General features: G+C 42.8%; 1 protein-coding gene across 1 annotated transcript in view; it reads left to right on the forward strand.

The window, feature by feature from the left end:
• Positions 1-7,846: 7,846 nt before the first annotated feature.
• Positions 7,847-17,241, forward strand: part of AHR (aryl hydrocarbon receptor) — a 63,304-nt gene continuing 53,909 nt past the window's right edge. The window contains exons 1-2 of the mRNA XM_048068336.2: positions 7,847-8,089; positions 15,575-15,762. Coding sequence (XP_047924293.2) covers positions 8,034-8,089; positions 15,575-15,762 — 244 coding nt within the window. The 5' untranslated portion in view covers positions 7,847-8,033. The remainder of the gene's footprint in view (positions 8,090-15,574; positions 15,763-17,241) is intronic.

The raw sequence follows: 17,241 nt of genomic DNA on the forward strand, positions 1-17,241 counted from the left end.
GTGTTTTGGCTTTCTTCTTTGCTTGTTCTTTTTTTGTTATTAATTATGCAGTATGTTCATGGAGAGCTCTCTACGTGAGAAATTTCCACAAATTACAAATTGGTTTTAGTCTTGACCTTTGGCATTCAGATATTGGCATATCTGTTTATTTTTTCATATTCTTCTCTATGTATACCTTCTAGAATTGATAGGAAATCCCAATAAAAAGAGAGAATACAAAGCCATTAATGCAATACCTGTAGCTTGTCTTAGTCACAGAAAGGTTTTATAAGGCTCAATTAAAATTTATGACAACTAGCTATACTTGTTAAAATTAGCTCAGGTTTGTTGGTAGAGAAATTGAGCTCTGGCACAGTAACTGTATTGTCGCTTCTAATTTAGATCATTTTTTTTTACTCATTAGTCTTACTTTGTGTATACCCTTTCCTCTTAATGAGAGCAGAAAGAGAACTTGCAGCCTACTGAGTTAGACATCATCATTTTAAGCTTGTTTCGGGCCCTCCCAAGCCACAGGTTTTGTTAATATTATAAGCCAATTTAGTGGCAAAGCCCTGTTAATAAATATAGTTCAACAGCATTTTAAAGCAGAAGTAAAAAAGGGCAGCTCTTCATGTATTTGTTCTGAGTGTAACAGCACAGAACGTCTTGGTGCAGCAAGATCATACGCTGGTGCAGCTGGATCATGTGTTGCCCACATTTGCTGATCGTCATGGTGATTTACTGTTGTGACCCAAACTTTCCTGCCTCTGCATACAAATAGCTTACAATAAGTGTAAGCTATTTGTTTAACTGTATGGCCAAAAACATCAGAAATACACTCTAGAGTTATACCTGTACTAGTGAACTTGCCAGCACCATGACAACGTCCTAGACATTAAAAATCATTGGTAGTTCAAAATTGTTAGAATGGTCCTTTACATGGCTTTAGTGTGTTCTCACATAATTCCCAGGAACAGTTTAGGGGTTAACACATGCCTGTGAACATTTGCAATTTGCATTTTGTATGCAGCCACCGTAGCAAGGAAACCAAGAAAATATAATAGTATGTGTCTGTTACACTCTGTGCCAGTGAGCCTCAGCGGCCAGAAAGGAACAGAAGGTATTTGTTGATCCCAAAAATCTGACTGTCAGAAAGATGAACGTTGTACAATGTATGTAGAAATGGCATTTTTCTTTAAATGGGTTTTGTAGTTACAGACAACTCCTTGTTTATGGACATAACAAACATAAACTCACTCCACTGACAGGGAGGGGAGAAGGAAGAAGTGGAGGTCATACAGGCATCCAGCTGCTGGAGTCTTGGTTAGGAGGGTGGGCTCTGTTGGGTCCATCTATTTGACCATGGGAAGGGCTGACCTGTTACTGCTGTTATGGCTCTCAGTACCTGATTGGGAGTGGATTAGCCTGGATTAAAATAAAGGGTGGCTCTCTGCTTTCCATGGCAAAAACATGAATTTCATTTGGAATGACAACATAAAAACTATTCTAACCATATAATAAAATGTATTTGTAATGCTTGTAGGAGAAGAGGGTTGGAAAAAAAAAAAAAAAAGTAGTTACAGAATCACAGAATGGCTGAGGTTGGAAGGGACCTCTGAAGATCACCCAGTCCAAGCACCATGCTGAGCAGGATCACCTACAGCACATTGTGCAGGATTGTATCCAGTCAGGTTTTGAATATCTCCAGAGAAGGAGACTCCACAGCCCCTCTGGGCAGCCTGTGCCAGTGCTCTATCACCCTGACAGTAAAGAAGTGCCCGCTCATATTCAGCCAGAGCCTCCTATGCTTCAGTTTGTGCCTGTTGCCTCTTGTCCTGTCACTGGGAACAACTGAAAAGAGACTGGCTCCATCCTCTTGACACCCTCCCCTCAGATATTTACACACACTGATGAGGTCTCCCTTCTGTCTTCTCTTTTACAGGCTAAGCAGGCCCAGCTCTCTCAGCCTGTCCTCACATGACAGGTGCTCCAGTCCTCTCATCATCTTTGTAGCCCTCCTCTGGACCCGCTCCAGTAGCTCCATGTCCCTCTTCTACTGGGGAGCCCAGAACTGGACACAATACTCCAGGTGTGGCCTCACCAGGGCTGAGTAGAGGGGCAGGATCACCTCCCCTGGCCTGCTGGCAACACTCTTCCAAATGCAGCCCCGGATACCGTTGGCCTTCTTGGCCACAAGGGCACATTGCTGGCTCATGGTCACAGCCTGCTGTCCACCAGGACTCCCAGGTCCTCTCTGCAGAGCTGCTCTCCATCATGTCAGCACCCGTTCTCTTTAACTGTAAGGCTGTTTCTTTATAAACTTGTTCCAGTCTGCTCATTTCTGTATATCAGAGAAAATGTGAGAAAAGTAAGCAGTGTGCTGATTTTTACACTTACTATGTAATAATATTGTTCCTTTACTCCTTAATTTTCTTGTACTTATGGGTGAAACATGGTTCTTGTTTTCCACATTATACGATCTGGGGAGAATCATGATACAGTCTCACAGATGATGCTTATTAATTTCTCAAGTTTTCTGGAAGTGGAATAGTCTTGAATGCTGTCTCTAATTGTGTTTCTGTTCTACTCAGGATTTTTTGTGGCCTCTGTCTTGACAATTGAGATTATAGATTTCATTGGATTAGTGCAATTCAATTAATTTAAAGTAATTAACATACTATTATTAACCAAAATGTTTCAGCATGAACAATTTTATCAGGATCAGAGGCAACTTGCCCAAATATTAATTATGTTTCAAATCTTTTGTGCTTTGTATGACTCTTCAGCTTCTAGAAATGCTCCTCAGGTTGAATACCTAATGGAAAACTGGGTGTAATTTTAAACACCGGCATATCAGAAGCTCCCACAGAAGTAATGGAAGTAGGGAGGAAGAAAAAAGGAATGCACTGATTCTTTCCCATATTGACACAAATACAAATAGCAGGAAAAAAGCTTCTTGTTAATCTAATTCTCATCAAAACTACCTACAGTTCAACTAGTACCTGAAAATAAGGCTTCTGTAAAAAACAATTGTCATAAAGTGCTGTCAGTCACATTTCAGAGCTTTTATTTTTCTAGATAGAATTGTTTCCATTTAAGTTCCAAAAAGGCAAGCAAGAATTTTCTTCAATAAACCTGGTTCCTCACAATAAACCATTTGTGTGACTTTCCCAGTCACTAAAGAATCAATATATAGGATATTCAGTTACAAGTGAACTTCCCTAGATGATTAGTTCCCTGAATTGAGTAAGAAGAGAGTTATCTGAGTCACCACAGATATCCTTTCTCAGCAGAACAAAAGCGCAATGGCAAATAATTCCTAAACAAGTGGCAGTTCTGCATATCCCCAAGACTTGAGCTGCACAAATTACAATTTTAAACCACAGTTCTCTTTTCTCATCTCCAGGGAGGCAGAAAAGAAATCACAAATAATAAAACCCGATTTCTTCCGTGTTATTTGCACTGAAGACAACCAGAACAAGTCAACACACAGAATTATCTGAGGGAAGTAAAGTTTTGGCCATAGACAGACAGAGTAGGATAAAGGATAGAAATGAGTCAGAGATGACCCTAAGATAGCAAGCAGTGTTTATAATTCTTATAAATTCCTCCCAAGTGACAAGATTTTTGCTGGTCTCGTGGTGATCCTGTGAAACTCCATCCCACTCAGGAATTTCTGTCTGTTTAGTAAAAGTCCTCTCCTCCAAGCAGCTGCCCACCTCTTGAAATGAGCGAGGGGTCTGTGCGGGGCAGGAGAAGCAGAAACGGGGCAGAACTGATGTTTGGGTCAGAAGATAATTGCTCATTTTGGAGCCAGGACAGCAGATGTGACTGCTGACAAGCAAGAGCTCTGGAAGCTTCAGAGGATCATAATTATGCAGTATACTAGATATGGAAGAGCCTTTTAGCTAATATGGCACCTCACCACATGCTAGGGATAGGAAAGGCATGTTTCATGAGATACACAGACACGCTTCTCTTACAAATCTCATTGTTGGATAGAATTACAATTCATGACTTTAAAGATGGAAATGCTGGATTTGAGTAATGAGGAGAAAAGTGACTGTTGATGGTTCTAGAGAAGTTATTAAGGGACAATGTGATCTTTAGTTTAGACCTAGTAAGTCAGCTGGGTATTAGCCTAGAGATAAAATAAGAAGTTGGTCAGTTGTACTACTATATACATGAAAACGATCTGCATAGGTATTAAACCCTTTAATTGTCCACATAACATCAGCCACAGTTTTCATTTGCAAGACCAAACGTTAAATCTGACCAAATATTACCATTAAAAAAGAGTAAAATTAAAGAAACAAACAAACAAAGCAACCGTGTGCTGTAAAGGAGGCTGTAAGATAGCTGAATCATAGTTGTATAGTTTTTGTCCATTTTACACTGAATATGAAGCAAGATCTCTACTGTAACCAAATAAGCAATCAGAAAAGAAAATACTGAGATGACGTATTGGGCAAAGAGACAGCAAGAATGCCAGGAGAGGACAGATTTGCAAAATCATAGAATCATAGAGCCGTAGATAACCTGATATCAAGTGTGTTTTTTTTTCCTTTTTTTTTTTTAAATTTTTTTTAGGTAACTCTGTGTAAAAAGCTTAAATGACACAAATAGGAATTCTCCATGCATCTTATGATTGTCTGTGTTCTGAACATCTGGCATGTCCTATCTGTTGTTAAAAAAGGGTCTGACCCATAGGAGTGGATTTCCAATTGCAGGCAGTGAAAAGGATTGCTCTGTATGGATGGATGTACAGAAGATGTAGTTTCTGCCTAGCAGCAAGTTTTCCTTACTCTCTGCTTCCAAATCTGGGAGTTGAAGTGCAACCACAGAACTCCACTGGTACCATGTAAATTCCCATGGCCCCAGAAAGGAACTAACTGGGAGATGACATCTACCAGAGGAGGCTAAAGCCTACCTCCTTCTTCATGTGGCCTCCAGTACATTTGGACCTGATAGATGAATCAGCATGAGTACTTGCACAGGTTGCCCAGAGATGTAGTGGAATCTCCCTCCTTGGAGATCCTTAAAGGCTGTCTGGATGTGGTCATGGGCAAGCTGCTCTTGGTGGCGCTGCTCGAGCAGGGGGGCTGGAGCAGATGGGCTCCAGAGGTCCCTTCCAACCTCAACCATGCTGTGGTTCTGCAAAGTATGGGTGTGTCTGACAGTATCTAAGCAGCACAAAAGGTCAAGAAACACGTTGAGATCTCGAGGATCTTTCAGTGGAGACAGATCTCAGTGGATTTTCATTAGAGAATAAGAAGTTGCTGCAGACTTTGTTCAGTCGCAGTGAGGAAACTCAGACTGAAAATGATCAAAAATTGGAAGAAGAGGAGCTTTAAACAATGTCTGTAGGTTTTCAACACAAAGGTAATGTAGTTAAAGAGAAGAATGAAAGCAGAGCAGCAATTTGTATTGTGTATGGAGTGATCACAGCACACTTGTGTTGACAGAGGAAGAAACCAGTGAGCAGGAAGAGGTTAGGGGTGAAAAGAGTAGTGAAAGGGACTGGGAAGTTTAAGCGGGAAGAAATAGAGTGTTTGGCTAGATGGATGGATCTGGAGAGAGTAAATGGCATTAATTTGCAGTTTTAGTTCTAAAATCAAAAAAAGGGTCTGGAGAAGAGAAGGAAGTAGGATATGGCACACATTACTGCCTATCTGGATGCTGGCAACATCTAGTGAAGAGAGAAGACAATAAAGAGGAAAGGGACTGCAGAGCGACAGATAGCAGCAAATAGCTGACATCCTCTGCCAAGGTGTTTGGCCAGGAATGTGGCAGGAATGCAAATGCAATGCACCGACCTTTTAACGAGTACAGTTCCTTTGCTATATGTTTTTTTCAATGGATTTCAATAATTTTTCTTTGCTGAAGATATACTTTTCAAAACAGTATTTGATCAATTACTTGCATGCTAGCGTTTTTAAGATTTAGTTAAATTAATTTAATCTGAATATTGTGGCTTCAGCATACTCTGCATCTGGGATAGCTTCCCAGGCAATTAAACTCGAGCAATTAAGCTGGTAAACAAGCGTGTGTTATGCTGTCTAATTCACGCTGTGAGCTTCTGAGGACGAGGCCCATGCCACCGCGGGATGCACAGGATGCTGGAACCAGAGCATGGCTGCAGCCGGGACTCCTCAGCAAAGCTGCTGCATTTCGGCACGGCGCAGCTGCCCCTGAGCCAGGAGACTGGCTGTGCTGGGGTTTGCACAACCGCAGTGCTCTATTTTCCCAGCAGCTGCCATATGGTAATACCTGGGCCACAGCTAATAACCTCTGTCAGCATACCGGAGCAGGAGTACTTGCATAACCACAGTATTGGTTTCAACAGCCAGAGAGGGAATGTGAAAGTGCTCTTAGCTGCTGTTTTAATTCCTGCAGCCTGGCCAGCTTCTGCAGGCAGATGCAAGCCAGCACCAAGGACACTGCCTCAGCCTTCTCGCAGCCAGGCAGGGAGAACCAGGAGAAGGCAAAAGGCAAGGACCTGTGCTAAAGGCAGCAGCCTGAGTTTTGAGCAGCAGAGGGGCCAAGGCTGTGGGTGCATCGCTTGGGCTGGACTCAGCCATGTGCTTCGGGAAGCGGCCGGAGTTTTGTGGGCTTCAATGGGAGCAGAAGGGAGCTCTTCCTCATTCTCAGCATGGGTCAGCCAGGCTCTTGTCGCAGTCACAGTTGTGTATAGCCTGTGTTTACACAGGGCGACTCCCCGTCTCCCAAGTTTAGTGCAGAGACAAAATTTATTGTCTTTATTCCGGGTGAAGAGCTCTGCTCTTGTGAGAGGAAACAGAGGAAGAATACAGGAAGACGAAGCAGTGGCGGGTCACAAATGCATTAGGAGGCTTCTTAAACGGTTTTATTTGTCAGCAGTTTGGCAGCACCTTTTACTTTTTTGTGATGCTACTGCTTTCCTTTAAAATAAGTGTTTAGTTTAAAATGTCAGCATAATAACTCACGGATTTACCCCCTAATGAGATATTAACCACATCCTGGGCTAATAACCCCCTTCGGTCCTTCTGGTGCTTAGGAAGTTGCGGCGTTGCCCCAGGCGACTTCCCCCAAGCGTCCTCTCGTCCTTGTCTGCGGAGGAGCCCCGCGCATTTCCACTTGTCCACCCATGAGCACTCCTACCTGGGGCTCCCTCCCAGCCCCTCGTTTTGGTGGTAGCGCCTTATTTTGGGCTTGTTTACTGGGTGACCTGCGGCCTGGGCGGTTTTTTTCAGCCTCGGGGAAGCGGGAAGCTGAGGAGGCTGCAGGCCTCGGTGCCGGCAGGTGACCGACACAAGCCTCATCTTGCAACCGAGGCGGGCTCGGCTTCCTTTCGCAACCGTGACTTTATTTCATTTATTATTTTATTATTTTATTTTCACGTTGCCGGTGCCCGCAGCCCACCTTCCCCCCCAACCCCGACCCCCCCGGCCGCCCTCCTCTCCCCTCGCCCGCCCTTCCCAACATGGCGGCGCAGCCGCCCCCTCCTCCCTCAGCGCGGCCGCCGCGAGGGGCCTCCCCCGGGGGGCGAGGGGGCGGCGGCGCTGTCAGCCGGGCGGGGCGGGACCGGGACCCGGCAGCGCCGTGCGGGAGGAGCGGGCGCGGGGCCGGGCCGGGCCGGGCCGGGCCGGGCTGGGCTGGGCTGGGCGGGGAGGCGCGGCCCGGCCCGGCGCCGCGCACACTGACAGGCGCTCGGCCAGCAGACGGCGGCCGCGCCGGGGCGCGGAGACCGCGGGACCGGCCGGGTGCTCGGTGTCGCCTCGGCGCGGGGCGGGGGGGGACGCGGCGCTGGAAAGCCCCGGCCGCCCCCACACCTGTGCCCCGCGGGGGCGGCCAGTGGGTGTCGCCGCCGCCGCCGCCGATCACCTGGGATCCCCGCCCCGTGGCGCCTCCGCCTCCCGAGCTCGCCGCGCCGGGGGAGCCGAGCGCGCTGCGGGCTGGGCGGCGGGGCCGGGGCCCGCGGGCGAGGCCGGGGCTGCGGCGCCGCTGGGGCTCGCCCCCTCCCGGCAGCCGGAGCGAGGCGGGCAGGAGGGCGGCGGCCCTGGAGCGGCGGCAGGATGAACGCCAATGTCATCTACGCCAGTCGCAAGCGGCGGAAACCTGTGCAGAAAATGTAAGCGGCTCTCGGCGGGCTGGGAAGAAGGGGACGGGGGGGGACGGGGAAGCGGCTTCCCTGCCCCGTCCCGCCGGGGCACCGCGGCGGGGGGCTGCCCGCCGGCTGCGCGGCCCTGCCCTCGCCCCTCTTCCCGGGGAGGGAGAGGGAAGGTGGCTGCTGTACCGAGCCGTGCCCGCCCCACGCCGTGTCCTGGGGCCGGTGATCTCGTTTCATTTCGCTCGATTAATAATAATTAAAGAAGCGAGCGTCCCCCGCCACCAGGCAGGCGGAGGCGGCAGCAGGGAGCGCGGCCGCCCCGGCTCGGGAGGCACCTGAGGTGACAGCGCCGGGCGCTCGGCCCCTTCCCGGCGCTGGCCCGGCCTCGCCGCCCCACCGCAGCGGTCACAGCCCGCCTCCGGCACCCCTGCGGGTCTCTTTTAAGGTCGAAAGAGGCCAGAAAAAAGAAGTCTGGCCGCGGTTTTTATTTCTAAACTTCGGGGAGGAACGGCTCGCCACCTGGGCAGTGGCACGTTGTGCACCTGCCGCAGGACCGGGCGCTGCGCTGAGCGGCTGGCCGGCGGTGAGCAGGACACAGGAGATGTTGAACTTGCACTTTCGACTGGAAGTCGAGTACCTATAGGTCGTAAAAAGTAGTAAAGCTGAACTACTGGGCTGCAGCGAAGATAACCGTGATACAAAGCTCAAAAAAATGCCCTCTGTATTTTGGAGGAGCGCTCCTGTGGAAGGTAATTGCCGAAACTCCAAAAGCGTTAAAGAAGAGAAGGACAAATATTTAATGAAATTCTCATGTAAGTGGTATGGTTTTAGACTTAGAGCAGACAACTGTCTCGGGGGAGGGGAATTAACTGGGGTGCTTGCGTCTTTACGGTTGGAGCTGTTAGAGTGAATACGTACACATATCCAGATTCTCGGTCTACAAATTAGACAAGAAGTCTAAACATGGCTTTTTTTAAAGCCCTTGGTGGAAGGTACAGTCATAATGTGAACAGCAGTGTTTGCTTTTTTTCTTTTGATCACTCATTTCCAAACAGAGGTGCTGAATTAGACTTGCTCTACAGATCTGGATTTCAAGAGTGAAATTAGTGTTGCTTTTTCATGAAGAAGTAAAAAGGCATTGGTAGTGTTTGTCAACTATTAGTTGCTGAAGGCAAATAATTCTTACGTTCTGATTGCGAAAGGGTGAGGTGTGCTGCCTTTTTGGTAAGATTGGTTTATGTCTGGCTTACTATTAAATTCTAAGGCTGGATTAGAGGATGTGAAACTCTTTTTTTTTTTTTTGTGTGTGTGTTACCACAGTAGCTATGTAAATCATCTCTTTCTGCGTAGATATTCTCTTTATATAATTTGGCCGCGCTTGTCTTATTAGTTGAACTTGAAGCTTCTTTTATTCCTAATGGGAATCATATCTCTGTTGAGGAGTTTTGCCCTCTAAAACCAAAGGGAGAAGTAAGTGTTTCCTCTTAAAGTAAAGGTATTGATATTAAAGTTGTATGCTCACCTGTCCGTAGAAGAGGAGGCATGACTATTAACCTACCTTGTTTGGGTTACCAGAAATTATTTGTGTGCAAGATGAATTTATCTGGCATGCATCGCTTTTTCTTCTCCTAACAGCTATGCATTTTGGTTCCTTGTGCTGTTAGACCAACCTTACGGATCACTGCTGGTGGGTCAGAGAGCTCTGATTTCTCATGTCACCTAGTACAGAACGTACCTTTGGGCCATAAACCACAGGGAGATGCTAAGCTTTTGCAACTGACTGGGGGGAAGGAGGGGAGAATAGTCCCAACGCTGTTTCCTTGCGCTTACAGTTTGATGCTGCCGTGATCCAAGTTTCTTTGAACTTGAAATTTCGTGTCCCCAGCAGAGCTCAGAGTTGTTCCAAAAAAGTTGCAAAATTAAAGAAGTGATGTATTACTGGGAGTAGTACCTTTTATAAAGATTGCTTCAGTAGATAGTTCTTTAAATGTTTCATTTGCCATATATATACCTTTGAAAGGATCCTGATAATTGTTAACCTGCAACAATAGGCAGCTAGTTTACAGAACTGGAAGAAGGTATTCACACAGTGCCTTACCGTACATAGGGAAAAAATGAAGAAGAAATATGTCTTGCTCCAGGTGCAGATAACTCATTAAAGTCATGATGATAACTCAAAACCGATTGAGGAAGCTTCTCCTGCAACCACCCTGTCTTTATGTGCCGTGTAAAGGACTGAACCTGGCAGGGAGCTGCCCGACAGTGCCAAGCGTTGAAAAGCGCTTCTCGGATTCAGCAGGGAGCTACAGTACTGCGGCTGGAAAAGAAAAGCAACAATGGCAACTGCTCCTGCACTTCATCTTGTTATCTTGTCATCTGAAGAAAGGAAAAAAAAAAAAAAGCGCCTAGTAAACAATCTGCATTCCAGTAAAATGTAATGTGCTGCAGAAACCACTCGCTGGGAGCCTCGGAGCCCTCCGCCGGGTTCCTCCCGTCGGAGCCGGGCGGGTCCCCCTGGTGGCCGCAGCCCGTGGCGGTGCTGCGTGCCCGGGGGCTTGGCGAGCAGGGCATGGCCCCTGCTTTTTCCTTCTTCTTTGCTTATTTTTGAAGGCTTTGTATTCCTTTTCTCAAGCGATTGGTAGCTGAACCGCTGACTTTGCGTGCTAGGAGGATAAAATGCAAAGTTTTATTGAGGTGGGGTTTACTGGAGATATAACGTCTTTCAGATCATGTTAGGATCTATTACTATCGCTCCACCTTGCAGTTCTTCTATTTTGATATTTTTCTGCCTCTATCTAACTGTGATTTGCCCTTTTTTTTTTTTTTAGTATTTGGATAGGAATTGTTTTTCGTAACTAAATGAATGTAATAGACAAGGAATGGGGTGGGGGGATCTAAATGTTTCATACTGTGCAGACACAAAAAGTGTAACAGCGTGTTTCTTGAAAGAGCAGACTAAATAAGAAATGATACGCTTTTGTTCTGAGTTAGTTTAAAAGTATTCATGATACTAAATATTCCAGAGAAAAATGTTTGACTGGTTGATCCTTAATTAAGACTACAAATTAAGACAATAATGTCTGAAAGCAGTGCAGAGATACTTTTAATTTAAAAAAAAAAAAAAAACACATGACTGTTTATGTTTTCTTTCAAGACAAACAAACGAGAAGCGCCAGAACAAGCCTTCAAAATGCAACTTCGTCAGTAAAGAAAAATAATCGTTAAAATATTGCTTTGTTTAAAGCAGTATCATACATACAACAGTTTACACCTTTCATCTGAAAGGGAGACATTAAAGCTGTTTGTCATAAGTAGAATAAACTTAGAAATGATAACCCTGCCAGTCTTGGTGTACCTGTATGTTACATGTAGATTGCTACTTGAAAGTGACTGTTTCTAAGGTTTGGTTGGTGTGGGTTTTGTTCTTTGATTTTTTGGTGGTGGTGGTTTCTTTGTTTGTTTTTGTTGTGTTTTATTTATTTATTTTTTTTGGCAATGCGTCTTGCAAAAATATACTTTTTGGAAAGAAAATCTGCCACAAATGAATGTAGTCAAACGTAGATACTATGGCCAGCAGTGAAGAGCATGCTTTTTTTTCTCTTTCTGAATAGGCCTGGCTTGTGATCTGAAACAGTATTGCAGTATGTTAGAACTGAGCAAGAAGCTTTCGCTCCTGGCTGGTGTTCGGCTGTCTCCATCGCTCTGCCAGGGTTGTTCCGACACCAAGACAACCTGAGCAAACTGAGACTGTTTGGTCCTGCAGGACAAACAGTAGAGCATCCGATGAGCAGCACACCGCTGGTTGGAGTGTGGTTTTTCTTTTTTTTTTTTTTTTTTTTTGTAAAAACAACCTTATTCCTAAACCTTTGTTGGCTTCATTGCCTGCTGAAGGAACCGTTGGAAAGTGTATCTTGCCCCTTCAGGGTAGGTTAACAACAGCTTTTGATCAAAGAAGTAGTTTGTCTTGTATCTGTTGCTTCCAAAGGAATCATCCCTGATCATTCATTGATGGTAAATTCGGAGTGGGAAATGAGTGTACATGCATAGGAGTCTTTTTCAGTTTTTAAAGTAAACAGAGAATTTGGGGAGATGTCACCTATGTAGCACATGCTTAGTGGTAACTGATGTGTTTCATATACCTGAGCTGCAGTTAGTTGAATAACATACAGAAGAATGTTATTTCATGAAATCTTAAAGATGAGATGAAAAATACATACAGCTGAAAAGATTAAATCCGTCAGTTAGATGACGTGTATTCTCTTTCATGCCGTTTTTTCTAAGTGATAAAGCCATTCTGATGAACTTCTTAATTAGTTTTTAAACATAATTTTCTGTTTCTTTAATGCTATTCTTGCACATCATTTTATTTCCTGAGTTCATTTCACACTTTGGTCTTGTGAATAAGGTATCATGCTTTTCAGTGCTTATGCATTTGTCTGTTTTAAAGAATTGGTTGTTGAACAAAATAATTCTTTGTTGAACAAAATAAATCTGTGTGTAGTTTTCATTTTCTCAAAGAAAAGAACTGCATGAATTTCCCTTTAAAAATACAACTTAGCATATAAATACTGAGATTTATTTTGGCCTCTTAATAAGAAGACTCAGATACTCATGCACTTTTTAATAACGTAGTGTTATTAATGTCTGTGAGTGCACACGTGGTAAACGTGTAATTAAAAGTTCTGTTTAAGTTGTTTGTAACAGACCTCTGAAAATAGTAGTCAACTAATGTTATGATGGCAAATCTCTTCTAACGTTAAAACTAGAATTAGCTGTCCTTGCTTGTTTTGCAGCTGTTGGGCGATAAGGACTTAGTTCAGTTAAGAGATACTGAGTGCACAAAGACCTCTGGCCTTTGATTGATTACAGAATTCAAACTTCCTGTAAGTAAGGTAAAAGATCAAGAACCAAAAGGTCAGCTTAAAATCTGTTCCCTTCTTTAGTCTTTTTTTTTTTTTTTTTTTTCCTTTATAAATAAAATATGCATGGATTTAATCTTGATGTAGCATTCCATTTTCCTTGAAGATAACTTTCTGCAACGCTGCTAGGGCTGCCCTTAGCATCAAGGGTTTACGTAAGTGAATGGAAAATGGTTCAAGTCACTACTTATTCCCCCTTCGTTTACACCCTAATTTCTTTTGTCACTGAAGATAGTTGTTCTGTCTATATCATGGATTTTAGTTGGGTCATAGAGAATAAATGTAGGGAAAATCAGTGGTTCCTTTGGAAGGAGAGGAGCTGGTAAGATTTATATTGCAAATACTGCTAACCTGGTATTCAGAAATGAATACTATGTTTACGAAATCCTTATGCTTTGGACTACTTAGAAGTAAGAAAGAAAAATTACTTGAAAGTAAAGCAAAAACAATTAGATCCAACGAGCAATTTGACAAGGTGACTGCACAGTTGCATATAGTTTCAACATAACTTGCTAAACTGCTTATAGAAGTTTTAAGCAAGGCAGGAGGACAGCTGTGAAAATAGGAAGGTAGCATTTAGTGCTTTTATTTTTTTTTGGAAAAGATGGCATATGGTGAACTGTTTTCATGGGGACCTTTGCTTTTTACAAGCACATTTGATTTGATAGTAGTGAGCTCTTCACCGGTTGTTATGCAGCTGTTACCTGCTAAAGGTTTGGTATTTATTATTCTGTGCTTTTATTTATGGCTGTTTAATACACAAAAATATTTATGAAGCAACTTTGAATGTTGCTGGTGATGTTTGGTGTTATTGAACCTTATTTTGTTAGGGTTATATTTAAGTTGTGTTAATCTTGTGCAAGTGAATATCCTGCCAGAATAAGAGAATGCGTAGAAAGCTTTACTAAATTATTTTAAGATAGTATTTTAAGAAGAATAATTTTCATTTACCCTCTTGATTCATCTCTTTTTCCCACTTTTCCAATGTTTGTAGTATAGAGTTGTGCTAGAACTGTGTCCTAGGCAGTGCTTAGTCTGTTGCAAGGTTAACTTAAGGAGTAAGTTGTTGCTGCTAATGTATTTTATCCGTTCACTAACATTTTATATTATGGCACCTTCAAGTTACCAGGCTCTACATAAAAAGCATGCCCCTCTTTAATGTACAGAAGGGCAGCTGCAGAGCCAGTGGCCATGGAGCCAGGTGTAAGCGCAAGTTTTTGACAAGTTTCAAAAATAAACAATGCCTGTAAAAAGAATGGTTTGAATTTAAACCAACAAGTGTAATTGAAACAAAAAAGGAGGGGGAGAAAGAAGAACAACGAGCTAAGAAAATGAATGTCCACTCTATCACTACCTTTTTGACTGGAAGCACAAGATGAGATTGTTTTTCAGTATGGGTCACTTTCAGCAGTGGCAAAAATGACTGTTGGAGCTTTTGCAGTTTCTCATCTTAAAAATGATTTAGAGACAAAACTTGGAAGCAGACTAAAAAAAATACTGAAGAACTTAACTGATGAAGTCTTTATGTTCATTATTTTCACAAACGATACACCTTGCAGAGCCAACATCCCTATGAAAGCAGCCAAATTGTAAGAAATCAGTAATGGCTGCAGCTCTCAAATACAACTGCGATGTGGGAAAAGTGAGAATTAATCACTTTTTAGTTAGGAAACTGTGATACATGTTCTAAAATGTATTATGGCTCGCACAGATAAGTTAATTGGTTTTAGTGTTGACTTGGAATGGCTAAATATAATTCAAGTGAGTAGGGGGTTGTAAATCTGTTTTTAGACTACTGCATGTATGAAGAGGTATGAGTATTCATATTCAGGTATCTGGAGTTGCAGCTCAGGGCAAATATGAATAGAAAACAGCAGGTTTACAAAAGTTTATTATCTACTTCATAACAGAAAGCTTTTTACATTGTACTATGTGAGCTACAAAGGCATGCCTTTGTCATGCCATACTCAAGTGGAATGCCATCAGCTAAGAGCTGATTTACAGGAGAAGTTCAATAGTGTGAGCGAGGGAGATTTTACTTGCTGACTGAGCTGTATCTCTTTTCTTGTGCAGTTTTGAATGCCTTGTTTTCTAGCAAGTTCCTAAGCCTTTTGTTGTGTTCACTTGACAATAACCTGTTCCAAACATTGATGAAGAATGAAGGACACCTGTGGAAAAACTGTAATTTGAGTTAAAAGTAGGCTATCAAATAATTTGTGCACAAATATTAATAAATATTAACTGAATTATTCTTAATACAAGTGTTTGGAAGAACTGAAGTGACATTTAAGTGAAACCATAGGAGGGTTTTAATAAATGCTAAATCTCTTAAGGTTTCAAATGTTCATTACGTCGTCAGATAGCCATCGCAGCTCTTACTGCTTCATTTAATAGTGGGTGTATTGGGGGGGAGTTAAATGATCTTAGATTAATTCTATTTTTTTTCCGTGGGAAACAGAAGTCACTTGGGAAAAACATTTTGCATGTTACAGTTTAAAAGGCTATTTGTAATGTTAGGTTTGGCAAATACTTACCTTCATTTTGGAAAGGAACTTTTGTTTATATTTTGTTTGTTTCTTTGCCACAGAGTAAAGCCATCCCCAGCTGAAGGAGTCAAGTCCAATCCATCCAAGAGACACAGGGATCGTCTGAATGCAGAGCTGGATCGCTTGGCTAGCCTTCTGCCTTTCCCTCAAGATGTTATCGCCAAATTGGATAAGTTGTCTGTGCTTAGGCTTAGCGTCAGTTACCTGAGAGCCAAAAGTTTTTTTGACGGTAAGGATTGGGAATTTATTTGTTTTTGGCCTGCTTGTAAAATTCTGTTCATACTGTAGGCTGATTTCAGCTGTTTAAGTACTTAAACTTGTTAAATTTATCTGTATTTTAATGGAACATCCAGTTGCATGGATATGTACAATGTAACTGTATAAAGTAAGCTTTCCAGTTTCTTGAAAACCAAATGTAACTACTTATATTTCACTTAAATCACCAGTCTTTCAAAGCTTTGCATTTGGAAATAATATCACCTTTTATGAGTCTTCCAGTCCTTTTTCTTAGACTTTCAAAGAGGAGAAGAGATGAGATTTATTTTTTCCTCCTCTGAAAATAGCCTTCCTAAAGCCATTACAGTTCAATACATGTCATATGAGTTCCCATCAGCTGTATGCTTTGCTTATTGATGCATGGAAAAGACTTCATATAGGGTTTAAGACTTTAAATAGGTTAGGACTTCATATAGGTTAAAAGACTTACATAGGGTAACTGTTAGTACTCCTTCCTATAGTTTATCATGAAGGTGACTTCTAAAGAAATAGAGGCAACGTCTTTTCTGTCTTCAAGCCCTGATTAAAGCAGCGTATGAGGCATTAAGATGACAGCTGAGGTTTTCCAATTGTGTGGGCAGGTATTCGCTGACCCCAGCCTGGGAGAAGGTAACACAGCAGTGCTCAGAGTAGTAATTAGGCCAGCAGCACGTGTCCTCCCGTACTGTGTCAGGGTAGCAAAGGAGTTTCGACCCCTCTCCTTCATTACCTGAGTTGTTCTGTAGTGTGAAATGTGGTGGTTGTCTGCATGCCAGTTTCTTCAAAGGCAGAAATAGTCTGGTCCTTTACATTGCTGGAATAAAGCAAAGAGCTGGTATTTAAATAAAATTGTACTTTTTTTTTTTTATCAATCAGAAGTTTTATGACACTATACTGAAGAGATAGAATTGCATTCCTCAGCATCTGCAGCTGATCAGTCTCTTTTTTTTTTTTTTGACAGAGTTGTTTGGACACAAAAATAGCCTCTGTCCTTACCAGCTAAAAATTTAGTGTTTCAGTTCATATGGACTGATCTCTATTTCTCATGCAGTGGAAGTGCTTGATTTTTGTTTTATTTTGTTCTGACAACTTGCACTTGAAGGTTTTGCAATAAAGGGGTTAGTGCTATTATTTCTGTATAGGAAAAAAAAATCATGGCTTCACCCAGTTTTGTGATGTAAAAGAGGATGGAAAAGCCTATAATCACTCTACACCAAAATTTACATCAGTTGCTTGTTTCTAATTTGAACACGAAGGTAGCTTTCAGCCATTCAGCAGCAAGGAAGTTGTATATCCATCTCAAGATGCAATTTAAATACTGTTGAAGCACACTTAAACTGTGTTGCAACTCAGTAACAACGTACTGTTCCAATGGTATCCACATCATACAGATACATGCAGCTACTATGGCTATAATACTGGACCAGAGCTGTGGAATACCGGTTATTGTGTC

The sequence above is a fragment of the Anser cygnoides genome, chromosome 2 (genome assembly GCF_040182565.1).
Source record: "Anser cygnoides isolate HZ-2024a breed goose chromosome 2, Taihu_goose_T2T_genome, whole genome shotgun sequence".
NCBI lineage: Eukaryota > Metazoa > Chordata > Aves > Anseriformes > Anatidae > Anser > Anser cygnoides.